This window comes from Cydia fagiglandana, chromosome 6 (assembly GCF_963556715.1).
Source record: "Cydia fagiglandana chromosome 6, ilCydFagi1.1, whole genome shotgun sequence".
NCBI classification, from domain to species: domain Eukaryota; kingdom Metazoa; phylum Arthropoda; class Insecta; order Lepidoptera; family Tortricidae; genus Cydia; species Cydia fagiglandana.
In genome coordinates this window covers 16510780-16525806 of record NC_085937.1, presented here as the reverse complement: position 1 = coordinate 16525806, position 15027 = coordinate 16510780, and the positions used below count along the sequence as shown (strand labels likewise).

The following is a 15027-nucleotide window of genomic DNA, read 5'->3' as shown; positions in this document are numbered from 1 at the left end:
AAAAAGTTTTGACATGTTTTCGTACCCCATACAGGGTGGCAAATGTATGAATGCAGTTTTTCTTGTTACTAAAATCGACGACATGGTTCCTAAGAAGAGATCGTCGTATGTCTTATAGTTTCAGATTTTCCCATACTGACCGATCTAAATGGGCCACCCTATGAATAAACATTAAATATATTTCCTTCACAAGGGAAAAATCAAAACCATATTTTCCCACTGCACTACCAAAATGATTGAAACACCCCGAGTTCGCATTACGCGGCTCGCCGAGGGGAGACTGGGGAGATTTACTTTATAGCCGGATGCAACAGGTCGGGATAAAGGCATTGTGAACTCGCTAAAAGGCGGCCGAACTTTTACTACACTTAGAGGATAATGGGGTCTTAAGACGCAACTTGCGATTCCTGTTGCTGGCTTTTGAAATATTTTTGGGACGAGTGGTTTTGAAACGTAGTTGAGCATGCAAATAAAACTTTATTTACGTTTTAGTATTTCCTAACTAAGTAACGGAGTGTCATCCCAAACGGTTTACAATGTTGTAAGAAAAAGTGAGAGATTATAAAGAAACTCACATACAAACATGAACGCTAAAAACATCCACTCCTTTTTTTGAGCAGTCGTGTAAAAATGTGATGGATAACGCACATGGCTGGTCCTCATTCCGGTTATGTTGGTGGACTTCAAACTTTCTCTTGCGATGTCTCCATTTCTGACGGTTGATGGTGTTGCGAGTGCACTCGACTACAGATGACTCCGTCATTATTTTTAAAAGGTCGGTCAATCGCGTAGGAAATCTTCCTCTGGATCTTTTTTTCCCTTCGATCTGGCCCTGGATCTGTGTTTTCTTATCCTAAGTTCTTTTAAAATGGATACATTGGTTCGAAAAGCTGTCCAAGGGATTCGTAACATGCGTCTCCAGCACCAATCGCTCAAGGGCATCAATTTTCCGACGGTCTTGTTCGATATGTTAGATATTCCGATATTCCAATAGTATTTACCTAAAAATTTTTCAATGTTATAAAGACAAAAAAAAGAAGACGAAGTTATGTTAATGATACAAACAGCTGCACCTCTGCACAAGAAATACAGAAACACAATTCTAAAAAAATTCAATTCTACCTAAATTAAATCATTTCTCATTTTAATTTCTCAAGAAACGTAAAAGCAAAGCGCAAGATGAGAATAGGTACTCCATAACTCCACTCCCCAGTTACTCGGAAACCAACTGCCCCATTGAGCCGACAGTCAATAAATACAAGGTCTATTAAATCAAATCCGTATTGCCGGCCCGGTTCAAGTCAGGTGTAATCGAATCGTCTCCCATAGCCCGGGAATGCCGGGTGTGTCCCGGCAGACGCCGGATGATTGGGTATTATGAGATTTCCAACGGTACGCATTAAATCAGCCGGGTTGGATCTTTATCTGGATTATTTCGATGCCGACGGAAATGTGTCTATTATGGAGCGTCGTATTGTATTATTTAGTGGGTTTGTTATGATTTAGTACTAGTTTTTCTTGAAGTACAATCAGCAGCAGAAATTGCTAAGCGAGCCAGGTGGTCAAAATGATCTTGACGCGCCTTTATTATTAAGAAAATAAGAGCGTGTTAAGGTCATTCTGAGCACCTCGCCCGCTTAGCAACTTCTGCTACTGAATGTAGTACCTAATACCTTTTTTTAAAACCTGCGATTATATCAACCAAACACTATGTTCTGGCAATAAACAAATTTCAGTTTCATTTCAATTTAAATTTGTTATTAATTATTTGAATAGCAGTCGAAAGCAAGCAAAAATCCGTACGATTTCTCATATAAATCAACTACAATACATATGATTTAAAAACATTGCACTTTTCATTGTTGCAATAATCGTACCTACGCTGTGTACACTGCTGTGATTATTACGTGTAGACTGTGTGATAGCCCGTAGTTTTAAGTAGGTAAATAAAAAACACCAAGTGATCAAGTCAAGAGACCCAAGAGACTAAATCAATAAGACATAAAATTACTTATAGTGTCGATTCACAGTATAAATGTATATGAAAAGTGAAAATACACAGTTTTATTGAGGATCCATCCACCATTCAACCAGACTTTTATCCAACTCCAAATTGTGCCGGTCATACATGGTCCTTCGAACCGGATACACGCTGATGTACTGGAGAGAATAGGACAGTCCGAAAGGGGCGCATAAAGTACCTACCTGACATTTAATAGGTTTACAAATAAGATAAATAAATTAAATAGGCGTTCAAAAGCTCTTCAAAAGTATCTATCACACTCATACTTTTGCGATTACGCATTGCCTCATCCGTCATATTACAGTTGACCTAACTAAATTAACTAATATTGGCAATGTAGTATGATTTCGAAAAGTCACCCTAAAATATAGTCTCGTCAAAACAAGGGCCAAGTCCCGGCTAGTGCGCCGTAGCCGTCACGTCACGCGTGATGAATTGGCGCGTGATGAAGTGGCCGCAATCAATTACCGCGCAATCACTGCCCCGACAATTAGGAGGGAGACGGTTATGGAGACATTTTCTTACTTAAACCTGTATTCCTATACCTATTCAGGGAAATAAATAATTTGACATTAGCAGTTTCATACGCAGGGTGATTTACTAGGAGTGAGCAGGAACCCTATTACACATTCAGTAAATGTTAAATGGATCGTTCATCATCGTATTTAGGTAAGTGAAATAAATATTTTTATTTTTTGGTATTATATACTGTTTTTTTTTTTGGTAAAGGTAAATTCTGAAGAAACATGGTTACCCATGGTTGTAGAGAATTTAAATTTTATGTCAACGATCAATCTAAAATTAGTTTACCTTTTTCTACCTTTAGTTCAACGTAGTTTAACAGAGTTTCAACAGACGGAGTTTAAATCTAGATATTGACCAAATCACAAAATTAATTTATAATTTAATGATGTACTACAACATTCATACACCAGTACGGATATGATAGTCGTATTTGTCTACATGACAGCGTGATAAAACGGTGTCCATCTCTTTTTATCCCGCAGAGTTAAAAAGTGACAGTTGTTTTATCACGTGGATAAATGTGGATAAAGCGATCCATAATAGGCTTGCAGGGCAGTTTAAGCGTACGATTCTCACAACTATAACTTTTGGATTGATTGGTTGCAGGTAGTTGGTTGGATTTGACTCTCGTAAAAAAGTTACATTGGCACCATGATAATGTCAACACGCGAATTGTTATGTATTACTATAGGCCAAGAAATAAGAAGTTATAGAGGGAAATGCTAGGAACACAATTTTTGACTCCGTAACTTTGTTTGGACTAGTTAGGAGGTGAACATATCAAAAGTCCCCGGCCGTAGCCTCGGTGCTGGGGGGGAGAGGGGGGAAAGAAGGTCTCATTTTTCGGTTTTTCACTAATATCTTGGAAACTATGCGTCTTAGCGACATGACTACTGAGACAAACCAAAAGCTGATAAAAATTGTTACAAGTTTTATTCAGTCAAGTTTTTCGATATCTTGAATAGTTTTTGAGATATCCGCTCTTGAAAGTTTATAGGGCTTTAAATTTTATCTTGATATCTATATACATTAGTGAAGCTGCTAGGCCATGTTTGGTATCATCTTCGTATAAATCGGGGATGCTGAATTCATTTTTGGTATCACATTGACACCATTCCTAAGAAAAAACATATAAACTTTAAACAAATAACTTTTTTTTTTAATTCCTCTTCACGCTTAAACCGCTCAACCGATTTAATTGTAATTTGGTATACAGATATTTCGAGTCCCAAGACAGGACATAAGATACTTTTTATCTCAATAATCATCCTTTAAAGTTGTGAAATGGAGTATGGGGGGAATTCAACTTCATCGACGAAACTGAATTCCTGAGGTTCATACTGCTTAAGGTAAGGTTTGAAGTCATGTTAGGTATCATTTTCATCTAAATCACAGATGTATACCATCCTAAATTTCACCTAAACCGGTTCAGCGGTTACTGACTCCCCATACAAACTTCCACCCCACTTTTCACATCCTCAAAAGATGCTTTTGGTTATAAAAACTATCCTATGTCCTGTGTCGAACCTGAAACTATTTCTGTACCAAATTTCAACGAAATTGGTTCAGCGGTTTAAGCGTGAAGAGAGATTTAAAAAAATATATATTTTTTTAATTTTGTTTTTACTTCGGAATAGTGTCAATGTGATACCATAAATGAATTCAGCACCCCCGATTTATACGAAAATGATGCCAAACATGGCCTAACAGCATCACTGATGTAGATATCAAGATAACATTAAAATCCCTAAATAAACTTTCAAGAGCGTCTATCTCAAAAACTATTCGAGATATCGAAAAACTTGACTAGATAAAACTTGTAACTAATTTTATGAGCTTTCGGTTTGTCTTAGTAGTCATGTCGCTAAGATGCAAAGTTTCCAAGATATCAATGAAAAATCGAAGAATTCGACCTTCTTACCCCCCTCTACCCCGCAGCACCGGGGCTACAGCCAGGGACTTTTGATATGTTCACCTCCTAACTAGTCTAAACAAAGTTACGGAGTCAAAAATTGTGTTCCTAGCATTTCCCTCTACAACGTTTTTTGAGCATTCATTTCCTGACCTACTACCTACACAAATTTTACTCCAAACCCCATCCCGAAACATCCGCATCGCTCCACTCTCGGTTCAGCTATATTGAATTACATTCCCTCGGAGCACTAAATACATTTTCTCAGGCAATCTCGCTTCAAACGTCAAAAGACAGTCATCGACGGCGTATAATCAGATTACGCCACGCGATCGCCTCGGCGAGATGACCTCCCAGAATAGATCATTTTACTAGATGCAGCAAGACGGTCACACTACATATTTTTCCGTGCTACATATTTTGTTATGTGAAAGTTACCGCTCAGTTCAGTCATGTGGCTATGTTGCTACGCTAGTTCAAATCTAACCTAATCTAATCAAGGGCCTTTGTTATGTTGCTTAGAGGAAAAGTGAAAAACTCACTGTCCCGGGTCTTGGGGGTTTGTTTGCATCTGTTGTTAAGTACCTAAATAATGTACGGAATGGAGTTATGCGGTGACCGCGAGTATTGGGTTCATTATATATTCATTATGTACGATTCTCACCGCAGCGCACCCAACTGTATAGGTATAGTAACGGCTTCAGTAAACAAATTTGATGGCCAGTAACTTCAATGACACATTTCTGTAGCGAGTAGGTCACTTCTCTAAATGCGCTTAAAATTGCATTCCGTAAAGTTGTCTGGGACAACCGCGAATTTTCTGAAAATATCCAGGTAAGGTAAACGTACTAGTGCTCAACATGCTAATGCCCAATAGATGACACCTTGCTGTCACCTCTATTGACAATGACTTAAGTTACAAGATGACATGTATACTGATGGGACCGCGTCGAGCACCAGTACGTTTACTTTATAGGATTTTCTTTTTTAAATGTGCCCCGAAAAATGATCATCGGCTTTAAACGCCAATAAAAAGTGCTAATGCACATAATAAAATGCGTTTGCACGGGACAGTTCGCAGAATGCTTCTTCTTTATGATATGAAGCGTACGAGTATAATATGCGGAGTCCACAACACGCAGGCAGTCTCCTCCTCCCAGTGTCCCAGTACATTATCTTATTAAGTACGCCTCCCATTATTGCGTTACTAATTTTCCTGTACATCGGGAGGGTAACGAAGTTGCTGCTGGCGTGTACCGTTTTGATTGTCAATTACTGCTGGACGGTAAAGGGCTGAGACCAAAGACCGGATGCAATTAGTGTATAGGAAACTTTGGGGGTAGTGAAAAATGACGGCGATGCTGGCTGTTGTGAAAGTTTATATGTAAGCTAAGTAATTTTCATAAAGTTTAAGCTTTAATAGGGAATTTGACTGTATTTAAAATAAATTATTTACACCATGCATGAAATAAAGCACCAGAAGATAGAGAAACTGAGAGAGCAGTTATTTTTAGACACTATTTCCATTCTAAAACCCGTATACAACTATAAAGAGTAGGGAATTTGACTGTGACGTCACATGCTAGTGTTTCATATAAATTTCATAGTAGGAAAATCGTTTTGACAGTTCGAAAAAAGAAACTGATTTGAGTAGTACCTAGTCAAAATACCCATATTGACATCGACGACTAGTTAAAAATTCTAAAAAATTTAAACAATCGTGCCACTAGGCGAAAGTTTTAACAGCAAGTTAACTTGTCCACGAAGCTAAGGTAAGGTGTATTAGGGTAATTTCGGAAATGAGGTATTCCCGAAAATAATTTAAAAATCACTAAATTAATATGCTCAGAAGTTCAGCAACTCAACTCAGTGGCTTATTATCCATTATCCAAAGTTTTGAAGACGGTCCTAAACGGCGGAACGAGTAGAGGCGACGAATCTCATTAGAGGCAGTTCCGGCCGCGAAGGACTCATTTCCGGCCCAACGCGTCTTGTCACTCGCAGCACAGAAGCGAGGCGGATTCTGATTGTATTTACAGGTTATGAATTTGATCCGGATTTGTTATGGCTGGGCTGTTGTCGCCGTAGAGACATTTACACCTCTAAATATTATAGATTTTTTTTCGTGTGTTTTTTTATCTGTATTTTGTATGTAATTCGACATTAAGAGACCATATACATCTCTTAGTAATTGTAATACGTTAGATTGAATTGTTAGTTTTATTTTATAAAATTTTTGATGTTATTATTTTTGCTTTTATGTAAATTCAATGTTGACGTGTAAAAGTGCCCTTGTGGCCTATTTGCTGAATAAATGTTGATGTTTGATGTTTGATGTAGACATCTAAGTAGGTAGATGACGCGTATTGTGTTACGAAGTAACTAGGTCATTTTCAAAAAATGCCTGCGGACTAATTGCCGCGACTCATACAAAATCTATGAAAAGAGTCGTGGTAATTAGACGTAACCGCAGACAAAATGTCTTCTCAGAGAATGACCCAACTAATGAATAATCTGTGGTATTGAGTGTATATCTGGACGACGTAGGTTAGGTACCTATTGTGATATTTCATATTACACGTAATTTATATACGATATAATTTAGTGTTGTCGATTAGCTAAAATAATCGCGTTTTTAGGGAACAACGGTAGACAATTTCGTGGAATGCTCCAAGTTCGGGTCTAACGCCAAGCGCGCACCACGATTTTAATTTTTGCGACACGATTTTAGAATCGCGCTGTAATTTATCGCAGAAAATTCAGTGCGCGCACTGCGATGAAAAAGTCGACGATTTGTTAATTCTCGACATGGATGTCGTACCAGTCGCTTGTCGTGAAACGATATGCAATCGCTGTATGACTGAGTATTTATACCACAAAGGTGATCTCCTTCTATTTCTATAATTAAACGGTCAACATCTAGCGTCTCATCTTGTAACTCCATTGGAGAAGCAGGTTCCGATATGTTGACGCTTGGAGAGCGAAATGCCGACTGAGGTCCCGGCTGCGATTTTATTATCGCAGTGCGCGCGGGGCCATACAGCTTCGTATGCTGCAATTCACTTTGCGACAATCGCGTCGCGCGCTGTCGCGGAAAAATGTAACAAATCACAATTTTAAAATCGCTGCGATTTTTTTGTCGCATATGCGCGCACCGCCATATAAACCCATACGTTACATTTCTGCGACTAAATTATCGCGCGACAAAAAATCGTGGTGCGCGCTTGGCTTAATAGTCTGAAATGGTATTTTTTTCCTATAATAAAAAAAATATATATAAATAATATTTATAAAATCTTGACGTCAATCTAATAAGGTTGTTCGGCCCAAATCAAAACAGTAACTCCTCCCCAAAATACCCGACTCCCAAATCTCCAGTGAACTGGAACACATTCTGAAACGCACTCAGAAGGCCTGAAGCACTCAATGTAAGGTTCTCCACTACAAGCCGTGAGTTCATTAGGGTTGCCACTAGCGGTGATTGCGCGCGCCTCAGTGCATAATAGCCGGTTAACAATCGCCTTGCCGTCTCGAGCAGGCTGTGCATTCTGATTGGTGCGAGGCGAGTCGAGTCGAGAAAATCAGTATATAATAATGATATGACGAGATGAATCTGAAGCCCGGTGAAAAATTGTCAATAGTGTCACTTGTTGTTAACAACAAGTTAAATTTTTTACAATTCTTTATAATCTCATTTCATCATGTCCCTTTATATAACTGCCTATTTTTGTATAAGCCATACGATTAAATAAATATATTAATAATTTATTAGGCAAACCGTTAAAAATATACTACATAATCTAAACATAAAACTCATTAAAAACTAAACTTAAATATATAAATGAGCAAAATAATATAAAGACAAAAAAAGTCCCTAATTATTTACAACATATAAATATATTTGCGATATGTCTACCAGTCTCTAAGGCGACGGATACGGGACAATTATTTAGGTATTACTTGGGGTAGGTATATACTAAATATATTTCATTTGGGTACCACTTTGACTTTTAAACGTTGATTTTAACGTTAAACACAGCCCAAAATAGCTAATACGGTACAAGTTTATTATTCCAACTCTAAAATTCATGCGTGCGTGGTTGGACTCGCTTAGCTCGGCAAGCGGTAGTGACAACCCTACCTGGAGTTCTAATTGACGTATGCAACTGTTCGACGTCTTTTACGAGTGCGGCTTTGGTTTGTGGCATACATGCCCATGCGCCTACGTTGGAGTAAAGAGTTGGACTTCAACTATTCAGTATTGCGATACAACGGGGAAATGCCGCCAGCATCCTTGCTACAATGCCTCAGGGGCCTATTTTAGATTTAAGCTAGTTATTAATTTCGTTTAATTGTACCACTGTATATATATTGTATGTAAATAAATGTTTTCCACTAAGATTCTAGTTTATTATGTTCTGTGACCGGGGGCTTACTATGATGTCCTTATTGCTATTCTGTTTAGGACCTAAACTGAATTGCTAAAAGACGGAGCTATATAAGTCGCATAGCTCCGTCCCTTAGCAATTCAGTTTAGGTCCTAAAAGAATCGCAATAAGGACATCATGATAAGTCCCCTGAGGTTGTTAGCACTTTGTGGCCTCAGAAGTTGCTATATATAGCATCATCATTTTCCTCGCGTTGTCCCGGCATTTTTTCCACGGCTCACGGGAGCAATTGCTATATAATTGAGCTCAATTATATAGCAATTGCTCACATGAGCCATGATAGCTATCATGTGTTCATATTTTCTACTTTGAGTCATTTTTATCGCTTGTCACCATGCCTGTCACGTTCTAACAAGTATGAAAGTGTGAAAGTGACGGGCATAGTGACAGGCCATAGAAATGGAAACCCGCTGAGGTTGTTAGCACTTTGTGGCCTTCTCAGCAATTGCTAATAATACATCATCATCATCTTCTTCGCGTTGTCCCGGCTCATGGGAGCAATTGCTATATAATTGAGCAATCATGATATTTTCATATTTTCTAGTTTGAGTACCTATTTGTAAACGGCTTTAGAAATACCATACCTGCTACGCGCTACGCCGTAGCGCTCTCGTAGCATAAAGCTCACAATATATTGCATATTGCAAGAGAATCAATGATGTTTTATCATACAAGTAAGTACGAGTAATACATTTTAAAACACAGATTTTACAAAATACAAATTTGATTCGCATTGTAACATTAGTTAAGAATCAAATTTGTTAGCTTTCAGTAACAATGAGTAAGAAAAAATATATATTTTACTATTAGCTATTAAGTACCGCAAAAGTCAGCGAAATGTAATTTTTTCAGTTTTTTTAACATATTAATTAAATTTTGTTCTCATATCATCAGTCGTTAGGTGCCAAAGTTTAGTTTGTCAATGTTACATATTATTAAATGCAGGTGATAATGTCAAAGTGTCACGTACCTACCTAAGCTCCCACACAACCCTCTCGCCGCCGCACAGACTCTTGGCGGCACAATTAGCGCGCAAGTGCCACTTAACCATTCATCGCGCGGGAGGTACGTAATGTAGGTAATATTAATATATAGGTGTAGGCTGCAGGGATGATGCTCAGATTCAGTTTATTTAAAAACAAATCTTGATACAAATGTCTTCGTCAAAAATGTTAACTATAAAACTCCCGTCAGACTCAAACATATGTGGCGTTATCTATGAAAAGGGACCTTATTGTCGATGGCGCTTACGCCATTATTATAGATGCTCCGGTATAAATACAATGCCGCGCGACGCTATGCGGCGTAAGCGCCATCGACAATAAGCTCCCTTTTCATAGATAATGCCCCATATTAAAATTATTTTAGGCGGGTCACTCTCGTAAAAACTAGTGCCTATCATGGGATTAGTTATCAAGCCCCAGGCTGCCATGAGGCCCATGAGCCGTGGAAAATAGCCGGGATAACGCCAGGAAGAAGAACTTAAGAGATAAAAGTACTAATCCAGAAACGAAGGTATCAAATTATTTTGATTTTTTTTAATACATTTGTAGTAAACTCCCATACTTAACCCTCTTACTGCACAGACAAGATACTTAGCGGCACAATTAGCGCGCAAGAGCCACTTAGCCGTTCACCGCGCTCGAGAGGATAATTATATGGATAAGGCTGAGATTAATAGAGTCAAGGTGACCTTAATGAAATCTTGATAGAGATGTAGCTTAAATGGATGAAGTTATAGTTTGGCAAGCCATTTCTGTCAGTAGAAAAAGGCAGCAATTTTTAAAAAAATCACAGATTTTTTTAAAATTCGGAAATTGAAGGTAAATCGTAAAATGTAAATACGCGATTAAGTCCCGTTGTACAATTTAATAAAATTTAATAAATGTAGGGGTGAAGGGTTGTCCTCCCATAGAAAATTTATACTGACAAGTGGGTTTGCCAGAGTATAAGTGCAATTTTAAACGTTGCTGAGTGTGTCTTATTTGTTATAACAACACAAATAATCCAGTGAAATTGTAGAATTTTGTAACGTGGCTCTTCTGCGTCAAATCCGGTAGTTCTGATTTTTTGCAGACTTATTTATGATGTTGTCCCAATTAATAATCCTTTGTGACCTTGAGCGCCGAACGCAACTTTGTTAAAAATCGAAAAACCTAGAATCCTTAGAATCGCCCAAAACTAAACATAAACCGAAATTTTCGCAGGTTTTTCGATTTTTGACAAAGTTGCGTTCGGCGCTCGAGGTCACCACCAACTTGGATTATTCATTGGACCAACGTCATGAATAAGTCTGCAAAAAATCAGAACTACCGGATTTGACGCAAACGCAAAATGTATAATTTTACTGTATTAAAACACAAAATGACGCTCAGAATCTTTTTCAGGGCCTAAAAAAAGATATTCAGTGTGGGAATGTAGCCAGCCTTATGGGCACCCTTTCGCAGGGGACAGATCTGGGGGACCTAAGGTAGGTGGGTAAGTTTAATTTATTTACCTAAGTTATTAGTTTTTATTTAGTTTATGCTTAATTTTAATAATAGTTTATAACTTTTGTTATTCAATAAATCCAATAATTAATCAATACAAACATAAGAATTCATGAAAAAACAAACACGAAAGGAATAAATGTGGAGAAACAGTTTTACACTGGCCTAGTATTATGGACGCGAAATATCCCTGCTGTAAACTAAAAATACTTAACCCTTTGGCCGCCTAATTACGATACCAGAAGTGAAGCTTCTTGCGCGCCAAAATAATCTTTTCACCACACCAGCTCGGAAAGGCTTACTTTGCACTTCAAAAACGGATAGCAAAGTTATTGGATAGATAGATCCTTTCATTTAATTATGTAACAGACACATTTATAAACGTACATTTTAGTACGTACGTACGTACGTAGCAAAGTTGCATTTTATTCACATGTGAGGCAAAGTAATCAAATGCAAATTTTAAGTTGTTTTCTTATGTTTGCTGGTAGAATTGACTTTTAAATGGTGATTTTGGATGATACATATTTAATAACATTCATTTGGAATTGATTTGGTTTGATTTTGAATGAAATTTTACATTTAATATTTGCTTCGGGTTGGGGTGGTGAAAATTGTTGTGTTATTTCGCTAGGGGGCAAAACAAACAACTATTATAATAACAACACAAACAAATAACTATTATAATATAAATCTTGCTTAGATAAAATACAATATCCTCGTTTCTACATTAACTTGATTTAGGTACTCGTATATTCTCCCGCCTGCCGAAAATATAGTTATGGTTTATAAAACCATAACTATGAAAATTCATGGTAAAGTCACATTTGCCCCTTATCACCTTTCGGTCTCCATCGGATTACGTATAGATAGGGATTCAATTTTATTCAAAGCGAATCGATCCCTCGTAACTTGTCGATCAAAGCTACACACACAGAGACGCAGTTGAGCACGGAGTCAAATGGCCTGCTTGTGACTGACAAGTTACCAACTTAGTTAAGTTCTTAATGGGCATTACTTTGGTGTATACCGAAACTTGCGTTGTTGAAGAAACTTCACTCAAACTGCAATAACTAATTTACAGTCAAATTATTTATGTTTGTATTCATACTACCTACTCGTAGAGTAAATTTTTACAACAGTAAAAAAAGGTAAGATTTCGTTATTCACATCTATGCAGACGTATAGGTATTATGATATTTTGATTCCGAAATTACCCTTAGAAATGTATTCACTTATATTATAAGTTAATATTTATACGTATACCTATATGCATTAATAGATTCAATTAAATAAAGTAGGTACCTACCTACACATGAGCAAGTTGTGTAATATTGTACAATTTCGACGCTGTCCTACTCGTTTCATTATTATGCGATGCGAATATAGGCGATGGCAGTAGTCGACTTTGTTTGTTTCTTGCTACAGTCACCCTCACCATTTTTGTTATAGAGGTAGAGGAAGCGCCACACGTTGGAAGAACGAAGCGCCAAAGCAGGAAGTCGACTTTCTAGCAGTAGGTTTAGCACAGGAACGCGGCGACAGTAACTACTTATCTCGCCCGCGAGATACGACGGTACCCGTCTTTTTGTACCTTTTAAAGAAGGCCAGGCACTACGGGTAGTCTAACTTGGGCGAGATAATGGTGCGGTGCTCATGCTGTGCTAAACCTATTACAGGTCTGGCTACACTCACCCCCTCCATTCTTGTAGCAGAGGTAGGGGAAGCGCCACACGTTGGCAAAGTCGACGGCGAAGCCGATGACAGAAAGAGGGCAGGCACTACGGGCAGTCTAGCTTGGGCGAGATACTAATAGTGCGGTGCTCATGTGCTAAACCTACAGGACTCGCTACACTCACCCCCTCCATTCTTGTAGCAGAGAAAGGGGAAGCGCCACAAGTTGTCCAAGTCGACGGCGAAGCCGATGATAGGAAGCAGGAAATCGACTTTCTAGCAGTAGGAGCGCAGTGACAGTAACGATCTCGCCCGCGAGATAGCCTACCCGTGTTTCTCTAAGCATTAAAGAAGGACAGGCACCGGTGTGATGCTCATGTGCTAAGCCAGGTCTCGCTACACTCACCCCCTCCATTCTTGTAGCAGAGGTAGGGGAAGCGCCACACGTTGGCCAAGTCGACGGCGAAGCCGATGACGGAGAGCAGGAAGTCGACTTTCTTGCCCCAGGTCTCGCGCTCGCCGGCGGCCGGCGTCGGCGTCTTCAATGACATCCTACACGAGGACCCCCTCACGAAGCCGCCCCACCCTGCCAACAATACAATACAATACTCTTTATTGCACACCTCACACATTTCCAATACATGTGCCTACTTACAGGCACACAAACAAAGACAATTGGTTACAGGTAACAACAGGCGTTCTTATCGCTTAAGAGCGATCTCTTCCAGACAATATTTTGGCAGTGGAGATAGAACTTAGATAGATAGTAGGTGGTGCAGAGAAGAAATTAGATCTCATTTATTATAATTATACCTAAATAATAAGTGTTATAAAAAGAATATTAAAACAAAACGAACTACAATTAAAATAACTAAAGCTATATAAAAATTCAAAATCCCTTTAAAAATTAAATATTTTGTGCCCTTGGTATTGTAATTAAATTTAGGTATTCTTTATTTTATTTATTCAGATAGTAGTGCTGTAATTGTGATGGAGACCCCTCTTAGAATTTGCGGGATTTGAATTTAATACAGATAGATAAATAACATAATCAATCAAATTTTCTATGCGGGGATCAGTTGTCTCTGCCCCTGATCGTATATTGTCTTCGGGGCTGATTAATTAGTTCCAACAAGTTGGGAAAATTCACGGTAGTTTCTAGAATCCACACAAAAACTAAAGAAATGTTCCATTTTGGAAATCGTTACATTGTTCCATTATTTATTTATCAGTAGGTAACTATCTAAATAAATGTCAAACTTGTACCCCTTTTGCCGCGCTAAATACTACGTAAATGTTAATTCATACTTTTTGTTTTAAGTAGGTAAACATTATAAACAAATCTAGGTAACCTTCAAGACTCGAGACGTTCCAAAACAAATGCCAGACCCTTTTCAAAAACGCGCCTTAGCAAAGAGTGCTTGACCTACCGTATTGGTATTAATTACTGGGCAGAAATAACCGGAAATACCCGATGGCCCTCCATTAGGTCGCGTAATCAAGTGACAAATGTTGACGGTGACGAAGGGTCCTCCACTGACCGCCGGTAGGGTTGGCGCTTGAGTAGGTATCTTATTTTTGTATTTCCAGATACATCTGTACGGATATGATGGTCGTATTTGTCTACGTGACAGCGTGATAAAACGGTGTCCGTCCCTTTCTATCCCGCAGAGTTAAAAAGTTACAGTTGTTTTATCACGTGGATAAATGTGGATAAAAGCGATCCATAATAGGCTTGCTGGTATGTAATGGCTTATTTTTGCTTTGTTTGATTGCTATTAATAAATACTGAATTCATGTTTACAGTGCATGTGAAAATACAATTCTGATTTTGTATTTGACAAAAGAAATGTTCATATGCGCATAGTTTTATTCAACGTTTTCCCACGCAAATAAAAAGAGTCTGTTCTTTAATAAATATCTTTTTGGATACGATCAAAATATAAGCCCTGTTTC

General features: G+C 38.2%; 1 protein-coding gene across 1 annotated transcript in view; it reads right to left on the bottom strand.

Moving 5' to 3' along the window:
- Window positions 1-15027, bottom strand: part of LOC134665408 (sodium-dependent dopamine transporter) — a 33843-nt gene that overhangs the window by 12549 nt on the left and 6267 nt on the right. The window contains exon 2 of the mRNA XM_063522359.1: window positions 13478-13657. Coding sequence (XP_063378429.1) covers window positions 13478-13622 — 145 coding nt within the window. The 5' untranslated portion in view covers window positions 13623-13657. The remainder of the gene's footprint in view (window positions 1-13477; window positions 13658-15027) is intronic.